Source organism: Pundamilia nyererei, unplaced genomic scaffold (genome assembly GCF_000239375.1).
Source record: "Pundamilia nyererei isolate P.nyererei 1_Seehausen unplaced genomic scaffold, PunNye1.0 scaffold00003, whole genome shotgun sequence".
In the NCBI taxonomy this organism is placed as follows: Eukaryota; Metazoa; Chordata; class Actinopteri; order Cichliformes; family Cichlidae; genus Pundamilia; species Pundamilia nyererei.
In genome coordinates, this window is record NW_005187404.1 from 1,092,720 (window position 1) to 1,111,693 (window position 18,974).

The 18,974-nt window shown below is 39.1% G+C and overlaps 1 protein-coding gene across 3 annotated transcripts in view; it reads right to left on the reverse strand.

The window, feature by feature from the left end:
• kcnab1a (potassium voltage-gated channel subfamily A regulatory beta subunit 1a) overlaps positions 1-18,974 on the reverse strand; it is a 122,910-nt gene that overhangs the window by 28,252 nt on the left and 75,684 nt on the right. For all 3 annotated transcript variants that reach the window (XM_005720559.2, XM_005720557.1, XM_005720558.1), the window contains exon 2: positions 3,728-3,771. In XM_005720559.2, the coding sequence (XP_005720616.1) occupies positions 3,728-3,771 (44 nt within the window). The remainder of the gene's footprint in view (positions 1-3,727; positions 3,772-18,974) is intronic.

Genomic DNA, 18,974 nt, shown 5'->3' on the forward strand with positions numbered 1-18,974 from the left:
TCAGACATCTCAATCTTCCATGAACCACCTGAGGCAGCAGCCCTCAGCATCGTCCTGAGGAGGAGCCAAACCTTACAGCCACACAAGTAAAAGTTCTGCATTGCACGCAAAGGCGTCCCTGGAAAATAATTTTCGGTCAGCTGCATATTTATTAAGAAATCCATTCAGCAAGCTGTGTCACCTTAAAATTAAAGGTGGTGCATGTTTGTATAGTATATACATAGTATACTACACATAAACACCTCTTAATATACAGTATGAATGGCATGAGATACTTTTTAATGATGCTTCAAAAACTTACATGTCTGATTTAGCCTTTGCAGTCATTTTTGTCACCCAACAAAAGGTTTGAGGTTTTGCAGACACGTGACCACTAGCCACGTTAACTCAGCCGCCATTTTGAATGTACGACAACCATGGCGACAATGTAGGATCAAGTGAATGAGGCTCCAGTTCCACAAGCCTAGAGAGTCGTCTGTGACCATCTGGAAACCACTTGACACCAGGGGAAAAAGAGTATTCCCCAGCCGACTGACAAAATCCTCCACGTGATTGCATTGGTAGCTAGCATGTCGCAGCCACCAAATTAATCACCCTCCAGCTACTCTCAGAGATGTAGCGAAACTGTGAAACAGACAATGCAAAGTAGAAAAAGCAAAAAAATTTAACAGCTGTGCCTAAGCGCCTCATCCAACATGTTTCAAACGTGCAACTTTTACTCTGAAGGTGAACCTATCCCACTTCCACTTTGCAATGAACTTTCTCAAATTTTACTACCGCTGGGCTAAAAATTAGTGGGTATTTACAGATACATGAGAAACTACAGACAACTATGACAATTTCCTGCAACCAAAGCAAGATCTAAGAGGTTTTTGATGCAGCAACCTTCTTTGCGACAGATTTTATCCAGTGACAGACAAAAACCACCATATTGGCCACATTCTTGACTAATGGGCACGTGGCATCACATGATAAACCTCAGCAGCTAAACCTACAACAGTTGAATACCTAATGCTTGTTTTAAACATCAGATTCTGACTGATGAATTCTGCTTTGATGAATTTCTGCTATTGCATTAACTGTAATTCTTAAACAGTTAATGCAACACTTTTGTTAAAGCCCTTGAATTAAAACAGAAAGTCTTCAATTACATCTTGATTGCTTTAGTTAAAATCTAATGATCCCTTTAAGAAAGTGTTTGGGAGAAAAAAATGTAATAAGCAGAGACCTCACACTCTGGGTGGGTGGCAGTCTGCCTCAACCAGCTCGGGTGAAAGGAGAGAAAAAAGTCCATGAGAAAAATTAATGCCTTATGGATCTATATTAACCCGAGACACGAGCACAGAGAAACTTTCCTCCTGCGCTCTCTATCGGGAAATATCCAAGTGAAGTAAAAATAACCACAGCACATTTTGAGTGGAATCGTCTCAAATAACCTGGAAACTGTTTCATTCAGTGTTGTTTCATGTCAATCAAGCATCACAAGTGGTGCATGTATCGTAAGGCTAAAATTAGCCAGTGTCTTGAACTAGACGTGCAGTTTAGGCTGTGAAGGTACAGCTGGAAAATGGAATCAAGAAAGCAAATTGGGTCGACTTGACGTCTCTGAGATCGGCAGCACTTCTTATGAACATGAGAAGTCGGGACAACTGACAAATAGTTAAGGAACAACATCAGTGTGACAAAAACATAACGAACGCAGGTAAAGAAAACTCTGTTTAACCGCGACTACAAAGTGTGTTTAAAATGCTAAAAAAGCTGCTCACTCACAGATGAAGATGCAGCCTTCATCACCAGACATGAATGTCCAAGAGTAATTCAGGCCAGGTGTTTGCTCTCTGCTGTAGCTTTGAGTGCACAGTGGTGGTCAGAATGGGACAGGAAGCAATCTAACCGGAACATTAATGATGTAGGAGCTCATCTGGCCCTGAATCCACCACAATTCACAAATTATTGACTGCAAAATGAAAAATGTGACCTTGATCTGAGCACAGTATAGATGAAAAACCATTAGAAGAACATTGTGTGCAAGTTTCAATAAAATCTGACCGGGACTAAAGGAGTAGCAACCCTTGAGGTCATCACTCCTTCAGCCAGATGAGCTGAAAATAGCAGCCCTGCTGAAAGCTAGGCTTGCTCGTGATCATGACCTTTACTGGGAGATCGGCCAAACTTAAATCAGGTACAGATCGATTTTGATGCACCTGATCCCAGAACTTTTCGATCACACCTTGTATCTACTACTACTCTAGAAAACACACTGTGAGTTTTGATATGATTTTGTTGATGGTCGCTGCTTGACCACCTTAAGAGTAAGAGCCACCAGTACTCCTTAACTATTGTCAAACTGTTACAAACTATTTTCCTGTTGCACATGCCATCAATTTATATTCACCTCTGCAAAAATGTTTCTGATAGGTACACTAAAGATGATTAAGGCATTTCATCATTATATGTAGTTTTATTTGCACGGCCCTTAGCTTTAATTAAACAAACCCAAGTTTCCCTTTCTAACTGGTGGTGGAGAAGGACTCATGAGAATATACATGACTTATTTATAAAGGATGGTAGAGTGCAGCGACTACGATTGGATCAGTGTGTGCAATATCAGAGGACTTCCACAAAAAAATTGGACAGGAAAAAATAATAAATATTTTAGCTTCTGTGAATCTGAGTTGGTAATGATCTCTAGTTTCTCTATAACTTCAAAAGCTGGACTGAAATTAAATATATTATGTGTTTAAATACGTGGGTTGGCATTCAAGCTGGACAAATGTTTAGCAAATAAACTAGAGTATATATTTTTCTTGTAAGAAATGAAAAAAAACTCCACATTAACACTAATATTATATTAGATGATAGTTGAGTTGCTCTCTTCTTTTCCACAGCGAGCAGCTCCATGTGATCTGGAAGACTTTTACGCTGGATGCCTTTCCTCACATAACCCCCAAATGGATTTGTGTCTCTTCCCAGGATTGAACTGGAAATCTTCATTAGTTGAATGTTTAAACCACTACAGTATTTATCAAAGCATCAAAAATAAATTGGAAGAGTGGGCCACGAATCAAAATCCTTCCAATCAATGGAAGTCAAGCCATAAATCAAAGCAGCAAACTCACCGTTTTCTTACCAAGCGTTCAATTTTTAGGTTAATTCAGCTTCTGTATTTGTTCTCTTTTACAGTTATGCTTATGTCACAGTTGTGTCCATTTATCTTGCAGGCCTACACACAGTTTCTCTCCACTGGTAAAACTATAGCTATACTGTTTGTCTTATGACTTAGGGGTTATATACTCCAGGCTGCTGTTGCTTTTTATTTAGCCAACTCTGTGTTTCAGTAACAGGAGTCCACCTCGGAGTTCAACCGATAAAAGATGTAGAAAACATTTTGTTATATTTTTGTGTATACCTAAAAAAAAAGGTTCTTCTGTTGTTTTAAGAGCTCTACATGGTGACAGAAATAGGAATGCAGGCCACTGGTTTTGTGTGGGACTACATTGAACCTAAGAGCAAAGTAAGGAAATTTTACCATCAGCCTACACAGAACAGCATCTCTATGACCTGATTAGACACTCAGTGATTTGGTCTAGTATGTGCATGTTTGCAACAGTAGTGTTTGTTAGTTTATGAGAAAAAAGGTCAAACCTAATCGCTCAATTCACTGATCTTTCTGAGTTTGGGACGATGTGGAGAAGCGGGGCAGTGAAGCAGAGTGAAGTCTACTCACCCAGTCCTAAGCAAGATACTCTGAGTCCGGACTTTCCAAGGTTCCTGCATAAATAGGAAAAAAAAAATGTGTCAGGTCTCGATAAAATACAAACACCTCGGCGGAATGAACACATCACCAAACATGATCTGCATCATGTTTGGTGATGTGGATAATATTTTAAAGACGAGACTCATTTGTTAATCTGACCGATTACAAACTTTACCTTCAACAGTGTCTGCTTACAGGCATTTTCACCTGTAGTTGATATTAACCTGTGTATGCAGCAAAACGTCGAGCAGACTGACAGTCTGGAGACTAACAAGCTGGTCTTTTTTTTTACAAGACTCTGAATTTGGCTTTGCTTGACATAATCACATGACAGTTTGACAGTACGCTTCTCTTCCTGATTTCTCTGTGAAAAGTTAAAATGAATTTCACTCATCCAGGTCTCCAGGTAATCCTCCTATACAACCTGCATGGATGTATAGGAGGTGGAGATGATGATGAAGCTGATTAAAATGGTTAGCTGCCCTTTGATATTATGTTTCCATCCGCAGGGAGGAGAAAATCACACGGTTATTAATAACAATGTGATGAAGAGAGAGACACGGGTTAAAGCAGGTTGGCAGAGTAATAGAAAACTACACCGGTGCAAACAAGATGCATCTAGCAGTGAGGATTATTTGCACACATGAAAGGTTAAAGAAAGATCGTAAAGGTGTCAAAACTGTGTGTGTGTTTACTATTGATGAGCTCTAATAGCCTCATTAGTGATGTCATTAACATACATCTTGCAGAGTATGTTTTGCATCCCCTTAGTATAAAAGTAATAAGACCGTCCTCTTATGGCACAAATCAGCATGCTGCCTGCAACCTTATTAACCCACCAAATCAAAGACACGCTGATAACAGTGTGCAGAGTATCTCAAGACATTTGCTCTGTTTAGCATTAAAAAAACCACTGGACTGAATAAATACACATAAAAACTAAATATTAATAACAATAATCTCTGCATTAATTATTCTTTTAGGGACAGCACAAAGATGAGTAAATGTAAAAGTTGCACATTTCTAGGGCTGATATGGGAACTAATGATTCCACCCTAAACATCTAGTGGGCACCTACCAACATTATCTACATTTTTTGGAGCTGTGTTTGTGCCCAGCTGACAAATCTGATTGGTAAAATATGTGAAGAAGATTAAAGTAAATTAGTTGCAGTGATGGTAGTCATGAACATAAGCTGCCCTCTGTTAAATTCCTTAATCAACCAAACTGTTGTCCTCCATATCCAGATATACAAGTTGAATATTCACCGGGGACCTAGATTTCTCACCCCACGGTGTCCCCATGGATTAGTGTGTGATCAAGATAAAGTCACCATTGGACATAATAATGCAAATGCACACCAACCAACACACATACTCATAGCACACTTTTAATACTGACTTCTGGGGTTTAAGCAGGTGCAGGGATAAAACAGCCGCTCCAATTCATCAGCCTGTAGGCAACACACACGTGAATGATTTTCCTGGGGGAAGCTGTTACAATATGTTGTGCTTGCACTTTTGTACTTGCTACAGCACTGTAGTTTTAGAGGATAGTATATAATTGACCTGGAATTGTAATCTACGTCATCATTTTTATATAAAAACTTCTTATCGTTCGTTCTGCAGCCTGAAAAGTTGAAAGCCCAAAAAAGGAACCACTGTTCATCATGCTGCTGTTTGCTCTGTATAAAAGTTGTGATGAAAGCATGCACAACTCTTTAAACCCCTAAAGCAGGACACACACACACACACACACACACACACACAGGACAATGAAAATATCGAAAACTTCCTTAATCCCTTTTATCTTTCCTACTGAAGTCTCTGACCACCTGTACTGCAAGTCCATACAGATAACATACAAGAACTTAAAAGTGCTGATAAAGTGGATTTTATCTAAATGTAACATTTTATCTATTTATTCATTGAAAGTTTATGTAAAAAAAATAAAAACAAAAAATTTAATCCAACCAAGTTTACATTAAAACACATCATGGCCTCACTACAGCATCAGGTTTGCAGATTTTTATGGATTGGGCAGTGCATTATTCACAGCTGTCAGCATCTTTCATTTTGGCCCACCTGTCAAAACTACTTAAGTTTTTCATTACCAATGAGACCCTTGTATCAGAATACTAAATCAGGCATAAAAATCTGTTTTAGATGATGCATCAAATCCTCTGACACCTGTAAAATATCCAGAAAGGACATTAAGAACAAGGTGCTCTTGAACAACACGTAACAGGAGCTACTTTTACTCTGTAAACAGCAACAAAAAGTTATTATAAATTATGTTTTTATTGTATTACTACACTTTTATTATCCTTTAATAGTGAAATATGGTTAGAATCTGCTTCTTCGCCTTTTACCTGTTTATGATTTCCATACAAAGCCAAAGTTCATCCACTGAAGTTTCTTAATACTATGGTCAGAAAACCGTATTTAAGTACGCGTATGTACTGTAAATATGACCAGAACTTTTTCTGTAAATGACTGGAAGCTGCATTTTGCAGTCTTTCACCTGATCTTCACAGACTCAGGCTTTAGCCCTCCCAGTGACCCAGAACAGGAAAGCAATTTAGAAAATGTATAGAAATGTGTAGCTTCCAGTTATAGAAAAAAAGAAGAAAATTCAAAAAAACCCAAAAGTAAGGCCTTTATTCAGGGCAATATATGAATTTAGATCATAGAAACTAGAGGTGCTGAGTCAGTCAGTGGATGCCCCTGCTGACGATTAATGATGATGCCTCTGTTTCCTGGCCACGACCATGAGCGATGATAATGCAGGTGCACTCTATTTAAGGTCTAAAGAGAAAAGCTTTGTCTGAGCCAAAACAGAGCATACATCTACCAACAAAGAACTAGCAAAGCAAAAAACTGCCCTCCATGATGACTAATAAAGAAGCCACCAATTCATTTAGACAGAGCATTTGTGCAGCAAATGTAATGATGATGGGCTATGTTTGTAATGTGGAGCCATCCTAAAACACTGCAGTATATAATGTCTGATAGTCTGACCTGAAAAACTCTAAAGAAAACTCAAAACTACAAAACTCTGAACTACAAAACAAACCATATAAGTCACGCAATGACCGACAGCCAGACAGCCTTGTCTCCAGTTTTAATTGTGGAACAGTTGGGGTGACAGTCAACACCTCCAAGTCTGAGGCCATTGTTCTCGGTGAAATACTTCTGGATTCAAGAGCAGAGGCTGTCACAACAAGATTAACGGGAAGGTGTAGTGTGGGGTGGACCAGTTGGTGCAGTGTCAGCAGTATTGCGGGCAGTGTACCAGACTGTTGTGGTTAAGAGACAACTGAACTGAAGGGAAAGCTTCTGTACCAGTTCATCTATGTCCGAACGTTAATCTGGGCAATGACCAAAAGAATAAAGCCTACAGGATCCTGCAGGAGGATCTAGAAAATGTGGCTGAGGGAAAGGACATGTGGCTGCCACTGTGACTCGACTTGGGATAAGTGGAAAATAATGAATGGATAGATGATCCGTTTCTACTTGACTCTTAACAAATCTCTACTATAACATTTACCATTATACCCGTGACAAAACTCCTGCCTCCAGTACATCCTATAGGTTGGTTCTGAGATATGAGATAAACACCCTACTGCATGTACACTAGCTATTGTGCAAAATGATTTGAACGTCCTAAAACAAAGAGTAGGTTTCCAGAATAAAACTTTGACTTTCCTAAATAACAGCAAAGCTGCAAACTTACTTGAATTTACCTCAGGGAATATAAAATAACCACAAAAAAAATAATCTGCATGTTTTGTAGAATTTTTGTTTTTCTCCAGTAAAACACATAACTTCTCAGATCAGGTCAGGCGGCCTGGTGAGCTGACACAATATGTCCTCTCATTCAGCTTTCTGAGGCTTTAATTACATGATGGATAAAGGAATGACGGTGATGATGATATTAGATGAGACAGAGAGGAGGTTTGAAAGAGGAAGAAAATACGATTGCTCTCTATGCTCCATAGATGAAGTAAGAAAGTGATTTCCCCCACGTCAAAAGCTTCTTTCAAATGGTTCTTCATAGTTATGAAACCATTTACAGCCAGACGTAAATAACCAAGCCGCCACCACCACCAAACACGCACATGCTAATGCAAACCAATACAGCCATCCTTTCCCATCAAATATTTATTGAAATATGAAACCTGCCCCCCCACAGTCACTTTTCCCAACAGATCTATCAAGCCTTCCCAACAATGAGCCTATTCATCTCCGCTTAAACATGTCTTCATTTGCCTGATGATGGACAGTAATGACTTTCTCTAATACCCCCGGCACTATAGGCAATATTATCCTCTCTCTTCTTCTGCCAAAAACAGCCTCTCTCTGTTTCTCTCCTGCAAGCCAGCAGTCCTCATCACAGATCTGTCACTGATTACCTCTCCCAGTATAGTAGTGAAAGGATCTGCAATCGGGAAAAAAGAAAGAAAAAATAGGTTGTACTTCAACTCTGCATTTTTAACATTAGTTTGTTTTTACTAGACAGCGGAGTGTAATTGGCCCGGAAGCATTGGGAATGCTCTAAATGTGACAAAAGACTTTAGTGTCAGTGTTGCTTGTGCTTTAATCCCGTCATGATAATAATGACTAAGATGTCTGTTGACTGAGGCAGTGTCTAAGTTTGTCACCAGTCAGGTTGTATTTATTACTACGACTGGACTCATTTATTTTAGACGAAATAGCAGATAAAAGCTGGCAGACAGGAAATTTCCCTGAATTTGAAAGTAAACGACCGATAAATATGCCCTGCTGCAGCGGGTGGAGTAGGCAGTTATCATTTGTCATAATGACAAACAGAAAGCTGCCCAGATGATGTAGGAGACGTCTATGAGAAGAGGCGCATATAAAATCTCTATGCCAGTTAACTTCGCTTCCTAAACCTAACCAGCTAGTTTTGGTGTTGAAATACACGGTGTGAAAATAACTGTGAACATCTGGCTCTTCAGTTCAACATATGCCTGCGTATATGTGGACTTTTATTTACAGTGAAAACACCGATATCCTTCAGCAAAGGTGCAACTACTGCCTTTCTGAGCCGCTGGTACTTACAGGAAGATTCCCACTGGTGAAAAATATTGAAAACAGGTGGAAAGCACTTTAAAACGAATTCATACTTTCCTATTAAAACTTTACGAATTCATATTAGTTGAAATGTTTGCACCTTTTTCTCTTTATTTATTCATGTGCATGAAACACTTTTAAAACCCAAATCAATAAACACTGTACACTTTATTTTGAGGTACAACTGATTTTAAAAAGTGCATCACGAGGCAGCCTATCTGCTCTTGTTATTAGATGATGTCTAACAAAATAATTTCAGGTCTACCATTGGTTTGATGATATTGTGGATGGATCTTTTAAATAGATTAGTTTCACATTTGCAACCTTATTGCAAATTAAAATCAAATTGCTTCTCGTGATATGCAGAAACAGTAATGAGCCACAAGAGACTGGCTGACACACTTCTCCATCGAGTGTAAAACAGTCTGTGAGAAAGAGACACAGGAAGAGAGTGTCAGAGAGAGAGGGGGGACGACGACGAGGCACTGGATGCATGCCTAAAGGCCACCTGAGCTCCGGATAAAGTAGGTTACAATGTTACAGTAATCACACTAATTCTGGCAGCATACGTTGTTTGTCTGTGGCATCACTTAATGGAGACATCCCTGTTTAAGTGCTTTAGTTTCTTGTACTTGTATCTGTAGATATTGCAGCACTCAGATCAACTCCTTTGCATGTCATTTTCCACATATTCTCACACATGCCCTGACCTTCACATTCATCTCCATTCGTACATTTTTTTTACAGCTTGTCCAGTTCAGGGTTACGGAAAAAAGCTAGGCTATACCCTGGCCAAGACACCAGTCTCTCACAGGGATAAACACAGTGAGAGACAAACCAACTCACACCTACAGTATTGTGCAAATGTCTTGAGTCACTCTTGCTTATATATTTTTAGAAAAATGGGGGGAAAGGTGCAGTGATTTACTAAAATGTGAGAAACATATATGAAAATACAGTGTAATATTTGATATGACCACCTTTATTCTTTATTTATTCCATTATTCTTGTCTTCAGGAGTAGTTCTCCAAGCGTTTGAAGGACATTCAAAGCTCGTCTTTGGTTGTTGGCTGCCTTTTGTTCCGCCCTCAGTCAAGATGATCCCACTCTGCTTCAATGACACTGAGGTCTGGACTCTGGGGAGGCCAATCCATGACTGATAGGGTTCCACTGTGTGTTTTTCTATCCAGGTATGCTTTCACATCATTAGTGGTGTGTTTGCGATAATTGTCATAGTGAAGAATGAAGCTGTTTCCAATCAGATGCTTTTTAGACGGGATGTGGATATCATACTGGTTTTCTGTGTCCAAATTACACAAAATTTGAAAAGATCTCCAACACCACTGGCTGATTAGCAGCCCCAGTCGATGACAGAGCCTCCACCAGGCTGTAGATGGCTCCTTCATACATACTTTCATTAATTTGAACAAAAATCTTCTGTAATTTGGTGTACATCAACTTTTTCTCCCTGTTTCCCTGATTAAGAATCGTTTCTTGGCAGCCACTGAGACCATTTCTGATGAGGCTTCAGTGAACAGTAGGTGGAGATCTTGAGGGCCTAATGTATTTCTCACGTCCCGTGTCAGGTCTTTGCCTGATTTTTTTCAAATTTCCATGGGAGACTAGGGTTGGGCGATATGTAAAAACTTTCCAACCAACAATCTTAAGTCCAATAAATGATGGGCAGAGCAATGTAATCATGCACGGACTGATCCAGATATGGATGAACTAATTGCCCCCAAAGAAATAATGTTGTCAATTTGGGATTTCTTTGGCTTTAAACTGGATGAAAGATGTAAACCCAAGGATGCAACCGAAGCGGTGTGCCACTTGTGCTCAAACATGACTACCTTGCATGGGCATGTATGTGTCCACTATCCGAACATTTTCTGAACATAGGCTACTTCCTTTCTTTCTTTCTGTTATGAGTTTGAGTAAATTAATCACTGCATTTGGGCACACTCTGAGGAGGGTGCATTTGCTCGCAGATGGAAGAGGGTGCTGTTAAAACAGCGCCATTATTTTTTTTTCTGTTGACTGCTTCTATTAGCTCCATCATTATTAGCAAACTTTCTCATGGGCAAATAAATAAATCGCCCTTGTAAAAACAATTGATAGTCAATATATCCGCCAACCCTATGGGAGAAATTGCATACTGTGCTGAGATATGCCAAGTTGTGTGCAAGTTGATTTGCTAAGTGTTAGGAAATCAAACTTCAACAAAATTCAACAAAATGGAAATACATTGTGTTTTTGTCATAGAGCACTAGTAACAAAGTGCCTCAAGATGCAAGAATTATAATAGTTTATTTGCAAAGTTGGTTGTTTTGTGTAGACTGGTTCATCTCTAAGATCTCTCAGAGATCATTGGGAAGTGTCTTAACAAACAACAATAAACCTCTGAAAATGTCAGGTATAAAGAATGGACTGAAAATGAATGAAAAAGCAGCCAATGCCAAAAGGAAAAAACTATTGCTCAATACCACTTTTGAAAAGTCTTAAAACCCTGGAAAGAAAATATAATGAAACAAGGGGTACCTCAAGACTTTGTGCAGTACTGTAAAGTCAAGTTAGAATCACCAGTTAACCTAAAATGCCTGTCTCTGAAGTCTGAGCACCAGAGAGAACACACCCCCATACAGACATACAGGGGTGCGGTGACACCGCTGTGTCCCATGTAGTAAATTGATCAGACCTTGTTTCCACCTCTCTGTTACTCAGTTATTTAATTCTAGATTAAATTAGAACAAAAAATAAGACATTTTATTTAAAACACATTTAGATGAAGCAAAGTAATTACAGAAACATGCATATATATAAATAAAGTGTTTTGCCAGTAGAGAAAAAGATCGGTTTGAACTATGTAAACTAAAAATATGCAGCGTTGTGAGTCATTTAAAAGCATACTGTATAATCACATTGTTGCCATGAGTCCTCCTCCTCTGACACAAACCAACATCGTTGCTGTCCTCTCACTTTCCTTTCACCTCCCACTTACGTGCCACCATCTTTTAAACATTAACTCGCTACACGTTTCTTCTGACTGCATGCGTCACTATCGATCACATGTTCAACGGTGAAGCCAAAGTAGAAAATGTAAAAAACAGAACATAGGGATAGATACTGTACTGTATGTGCTCCTTTGTTTTGTTTTTGTCACAGCTGGAACTGAATCGTTTTTTTCTTGCGTTCTCGCCATCTGTCCAACTCCTCGATTCATCTTTGCCGACTTAGCTTCACCATGAAGAGTAACTGGGCCAAGTCCTGTTAGTTATTTTTTTCTACACTGAAATATGAATAAATAAATACAAGTAGGAAGAGTAAATGAAGATGTATGATACTATATAAACTTTGTGTGTGACATGCACATTTACAAGCAAGCAAAGTACTAATATGCGCTAATTATGTCAGTGGAGATTAAATAGAAACCGCTTTAAATAATTACCACGCAGTGTGGACTTACTGTGTTGCCTATTTTAACTGGTTCCTTGTCACAAAGAGAGCAATGATAGATTAAAAGACTTCATTTTAAAGATGAAACTTTCCTGAACCAGATCAATAAATGAAGGAAAATGTCACACTTTTATGGGACTAACTGAACACAAGTTTGTTCAGCTGTGTGCAGAAATCTTGAGCCAATCTCATTTCTTTAGATTAGAAAAATGGGACATTGAAACATGTGCAAACATACAGTAGAAATAGAGTATAACAAGCTTAAAAGTCTTCGTTTATCACCTGAGCTTAAGCTCTCTTACACAACCTCTCTTGTCTTTTGTTTAAACAGTCTTCAGGAATAGTTCTCCAGGCCTCCTGCAGGACATTCAAAGCTCGTCTTTGGATTTTTCTGCCTTTTTTTCTGATCTCTGACCAGATGACCCCACACTGGTTCAATATTGCTGAGGTTCTGAGGAGGTCAATTCATGACCGATCGTAATCCTTTGTGTGTTTTTCTATCCAAGTATGCTTTCACTGCAGGGCAGCGTGTTTGGGATCAATGTGCCTTCCAGGTGATACTTTTCTGCATTGTAAGTCCATCAATTTTGACAAGATCCCCAACACCACTGGCTGAAATGCAGCCCCAAACCACAGATGGTTCACCCCATGAATTAGGTTCCCTTTTTATAGGTCAGTGTCGTGTTGTTTAACATTTAAAAAAAGGAAAATGGTCAGGTAGGAGGACGAGACTGAAAATGAGTGAAAAACTACTCCACTGGAGAACTAATATCTTAAACCACAGCCTTATTAAACCCTTTATGAAATAAACAGTAATATTTGTAACTTCTACTACTTTTGTCCCAGAAAAGGAACAAACCAACCAACATGTGTGACCACAGATCTCCATGTTACTGTTATGTAGTGTCCTTAAGGCTGCAGCTCTAACACAAATTAATAATTCATTTTTTCTTTCTAATATTGTCTACTACTGTGGAGCTCAATTGGAAAACGTACCGATGCCCATTATTGCAGAAAAAAGAGGCTAATTCTGTTTTTATGTGGAAATATGCTCACGTGTACCCTATACATACATGTGCGTGTGTCTATACATCCATTTGCATCAGCTCACATGTTGTGCCTGCCAGTGGGTCCATCTGAGCGAAAATGTTTCCGTGCATTATAGGTCAGTGTCGTGTTGTTGGCATATGTTAGTGCATACACCAAGGAGCAGTCTCAGCAGTGGGGTTATTCAATGTCGGTTAAAGCTTGAGCATTGAGTGGGTGGGGTAAAAAGGTAATGGGAGGAGCTCTTAAAGCCTGCACACAGACAGAGTAATGCAGCAGCCTGTGTATGGGAGCAATATAAAAGCTGTCACCTAGCAATGAGGGCGAAATGCCTCAGGCAAATGGTGGATTCAAACCTCGGACCTTCTTGCTGTGAGTCAACAGCGCTAACATCCAGACCTCCATGCTTTCCACTCTTTAAGTTTGCAAATAAAAACTTTTTCTGACATGATTTAATGGACGTCCTGACCCAGAAACATAAGATATCATGGTCCTGGGTCTGACCTTGCGTTTTTGACTTTGGACTATCAATTGTTTTTTTTATCATCTGTAGGACTCCTCCTCAAATATCTCCCAGTTTCCCTGGTTTGGCTTTATAAACATTGTTCCTATGTTCGCTGGTTATTGGAGAGTTGTTTTCTGTTAATCACTTCCATCATCTGAGTCTACTTTTGGGGTCCACTCTCTCCACTACAATATGACTTGAGGATATGATAAGCTCTTGGTATGCTGCATGCTCTGCAAGCTACTTCAAGGGGAAACTGATTGAGAACTGGAAGAAAATTTGACACAAGCGAAACATGGACACGAGGAGTTCAGCTCGCTGTACAAGGAAATAATAAAAGGACCTACAGTGTACTGTAATTCAGCCCCCACAATAGGGAAATACCACCAGGAGCTATAATGGATCAGACACTCCCATCTATTCAGCTCTGTTGGAACAGGATTGCAGTTGTAGTGATCCCCTTGTTATGAAAAAATACATACATGCTTAATTTTTCTCTTGAGGCAAATCTGCATTAAGTTAGATATTTAAAATGCAAATTACCAACAATTAGCTTCACGCTTACAGAAATGAGCCGGGAATATATATGCACAGATATAATGGTGTTATTGTTGTCTGTTTGCTCACAAGGGGCGAGGGAAATGAAAAGACGTGTGGATTCCGGTAAAAATCAGTAGGCACCGTTAACTGTGCGTACACGTTACTGGCACAGCAGAACAGTTGCAGAAGGACACAACCGGGCACAGCGCTGTGTGCGTCTGCAGTGACTCAGACTGGCTGCGTAGGCAAGGATACTCATCACTCAGGCCTGAATCATTCTGCCAAAGTCTCCGATCTAGTTGTTGTCAAGTGGCCTTCTTGTTCAGCGTTAGTGGTTTCCAAAGTATCTCGGGGAAAGAAAGGCAATTTCCACAAAACATGATCCATACCGCTACAGAGCCTCTGTTGGTGAGTCAGGTAATTCTCTCATCTGTTGTTCTATAATTTTTCCCTTTGCCATATTGAACCAAGCTGATATCCATCATCCCAAAACAGCACCCCACTCATGCAGGCGCAAATCAATTTCCCTTCAATTTTCAGAGGTGCTGACTGCAGATATTTCACGCTACTGTCAAAAACTATTCTTGAGGGGCTTTTTGCAGTAGATTAAGATATTGTGGGGGTGGGGGGGGGGGGGGGGGATCTGCAGCAGCTTCAAGTGAAAACTAAGGACAGACTGTTGATGAAATCCTGAACTGAAATATATTTTCTTGTTAGTTTGCAATATTTTGATTTCTGGCAGCGCAGAAACAGAAATATTGTACAATTTTATGACAGACTGTATATAAAAACGTCATTTTGAAGCCTTGGATTTGGCATTTTAGATGTTCCCATCATTTTGAAACCAGACTTGACAAGCAAGAGTGGGCTCTAATGGAAAAACCAGGGACAAGGCAGGCTAACACCTTATGACTTATCAATTACAAGGCAGCCCTCCATCAAAGCTTGCTTTATTGTCTATTTCCTGTAACAGGAACTGAAACTCCCAACTGAGACCATAAACTCGTGAGGGAAGTGTTCACTGAGGTCATAAACCAAGTTAGAAGGGGATGTTTTCCCTTCTTCTATACATTTCTATAAATCTGGACTTCTTTTTCAAAGCCAGGTGATTCACCCTCTCCTGGCCAATAGAGAAAGTGGATTTGCTTCACTTTTCAGGCATTCAGACAAGCAGATCAATATACACGTACTTACACATGCCCACTGTTTCAGAACACTGCAAATTTGTTTGGATTTGTTATTTGAGAAGAACAAAATGAATCCATTTTTTTTTTCAAAGTGTCTAACAACAGATCTTTCTGGTTTAATTTCCCCGAACCTCAACTGTGGTCCTACATGACTCAGAGCCTGGGGGCAAAACAAAGCAAACACTAAATGAGATTTTTCAGTGATCCCACATTTTCCTTCAGCAAACACTGTACCCACACAGAGAGGCACACATGCATACACACAGGCGTGCACAGACACAAACACACACACCTTAAAGGCTGTTTCGTTGTGATGCTTTTGTTAACTGCTCTGAGATTCTGCACTACGATCGTGACTATATTAAAAAGGTCTCTTTCCTGTTGTTGAACACGGATTTCCACGCAGAGGGAGAGAAAATGAAGACGTGGATAATAAGAGCAGACAAAAAGAGTGACCGACCAACTGACCCAGAATTAGTAGCAGTGTATTTACTAGAGAAATTATGTCAGCAAGCTTCTTGTCTCGTTGTAATGTGCCACATTAATCAAATAACATTTTACTAAGTTTAAAAAAAAATTTTTTTTAAATCACAGATTTCAGCATCAGCCAGAAGACAGACAGACAGACACACACACACACACACACACACACACACACACACGTTTCGATTATGAGCTTTCAAACGTGGTAGTCTTTTTATTTTTAATTTAGTTTCCAAATCACAACAAATTACACACAAACCTCTGAAGTATTGACAAAACAATGAAAAAGAAAGCGATTATTTAAAATCTGTAAACATGAGGTGGATGATCAGTGCAGCACTGTGCCAGGTGAGGCTGATGCTTCATTGTGAGCATGGGGATAGGGGGGTACACTGCTGTAAGCGTCTGAAATTTATGTTTTAGTGTTTCAGACGACTTTTCTTTCACTTCTATAAACTTAACAACTTAAATCGAATCTCTGCGTACATGTCGCTCTGCTTTTGCTGCTATAAAATATCCATCTCACCGCCTCGGAGTAACAACAAAATTGTGATCACACCACCGTTATGTATTTGCAGACCTTGTAATTTACTGATGATTTCTATCACTATGTGCTTGGAATAATGTTGTGAAAGGGTCTCTGATGTTTTTGGGGTTTTTTCCATATTAACTCCAAGAGAATCTGTTGCACAGGTTCAAGCTCCCGGCTTTGCACAGGAGTTTGTGCTTTAACATGAACAGCTGGTCCAGCATCATCGGCTGGATGATAAAAACATAATGCAAGATTAACATGTCAGACTAAATTATCATATATATTAAACATTATTTGTTGGCTAAACTCAAACAGGTTGTTGTGGATTTTGCATTTCACAGGCTTTTAAAAATGACAGCCACTGCAGATTCCCATTGGATCCAAATTAAGGATGCCACTTGCAACATTCCCATTATCAGACTTGGAGAAACACTAATCCTGTTTAAACAGGGATTAGCATGTATTTCTGCCTGAAGTTCTCTGCAACTAAATGAGGAATTAACAAGCTTCATACAAAATAACACATTTTCACACTGTAACAAATAACATTTGGGACATCTGGGGCACTAAAGTCCATTTTTACACCGAAATCTTGATTCAAACAGTCTGTCAGACACACCAGAGTGCACACATACAGATGAGCCTAAAAGCTGTAACGACTGCTGGCAGAGAGTCAAGACCTAGTTTTAACAGTTCACCCCCAAACTAAATTACCATTATTATTTTTATTTTATTTTTATGTTTCTCTGGCCTGCAGTGCTATTTATGCACTCCCATATGGAAAAGATATATATAAATCTTATAAAGTTTTTATCTGTCTTGTATGAAACTTGTATGAAAAGCATATGGATCTTATATGTGAAAACACATATAAGATCCCTTGAAAAATTATATAATGAAACTTGTATGTTTTGTATACTTACTAAAAAAATATATGAAAGTAATGAGAAAGTGGCCACTTTCATGAGTAAATCATATATGTTTTTACTATTTCTTTTCCATATGGGCTGTCCAGGCACGAGTTGCCAAGTTTTGTGGTTATCAGCTGTAGAGATGTCTGCTTTCACTTGGATATAATGGAACCAGATGGCACTTGCCTTGTGGCAAGCATCAAAAAAATCATTTGAAAGCCTCGGCAGAATGTCTCTTTTCAGAAATCATAGATGGAATTTTTCTTCTGCAGAGTGATACAGTTTCTGTGAGCACCACAGCCCGGGGATTATTTGAATTATGTGGCGAACCCTTTAATACAGAGGAACAGTAATGAGTTTGCAGTGTGCATTATTAAGATGTACAAATTAGGAGAAGTGTACCACATCAGCAGCTGTTAAATAAAACTCAGCATATCTGTCTGATGTCTAGAAATATGGCAGCTATTGCCACCTGTACGGCATGTCTGTTGCTGTGACAAAGACCACAAGGCTGATCTGTTTCTCTGTATTGAGAATCATCCCCGAGCAGCAGAGGATCAGCCAGTGACATGAGGACAGGACAAACAGAGCCACCTCAGATATACTGTATCTAAGTGGTGTTGTCACCAGATGATTTGTAGATCGAGTCCCTGAAGCAATTTGGAAAACACAAGCGAAGAAGTGGAATGAGCATACACGATCACTGCCAGCTGTGCACATATGAGTAAAATTAAAAATTAAATATGTTTTCCTTCCAACTGTAGACAATGTACAAATAACAAAAACTCACCATTTAGCAATAACAAGAGGCTCTTTGTTGTGTTTTCTTTTAAGCTGTTTGTTCAACTAATCCTTATTGGCTGCTTTATACATTAATTAGGACTTCAATCAATAAAGGAGATTAATACATGGGCACACACTCACACACTTTCAGACAAGCCAGAGAGTCTGAAACAAAACAATAATAGTAATAAATCAAGAAATTTTACAAACTTTACTTTACAACAAAATTAGGAGCCCAAATGGAAACATACAGCCTTTATGAGATCTTTTAATCTATAAAGACAAAGAGGCAACATTGCTGTCAAGCAAAAAAAGTTGATGTAATCTCCTATTCAGGCAGTCTAATTCATGCAGCCTATAGCAGGGAATGCCAAACAATTAGTCTAGACCTTTATTAATTATTTAAACATAAGGATTTCTTTCATCTACTGGGTCACGGTCGGTACGTTAGAGATGCATGATATCAAATTGCCATGCTACAAGGGAGAAACCTCAATATGTCTTTAAAAAGCACAGAGAAAATTACAGTAAATGATAAGGTGCTAAGCGACCAAGAGAAAGGCTATGGAGGCATATCACGCAAAATAGACTACTTAGGTGTCCTGATGACTCTGTGTTGCTGAAGTCCCAGTTATTACTTATCATTCCAGTTAAAAACCATTGCAATATAAATAGATGGG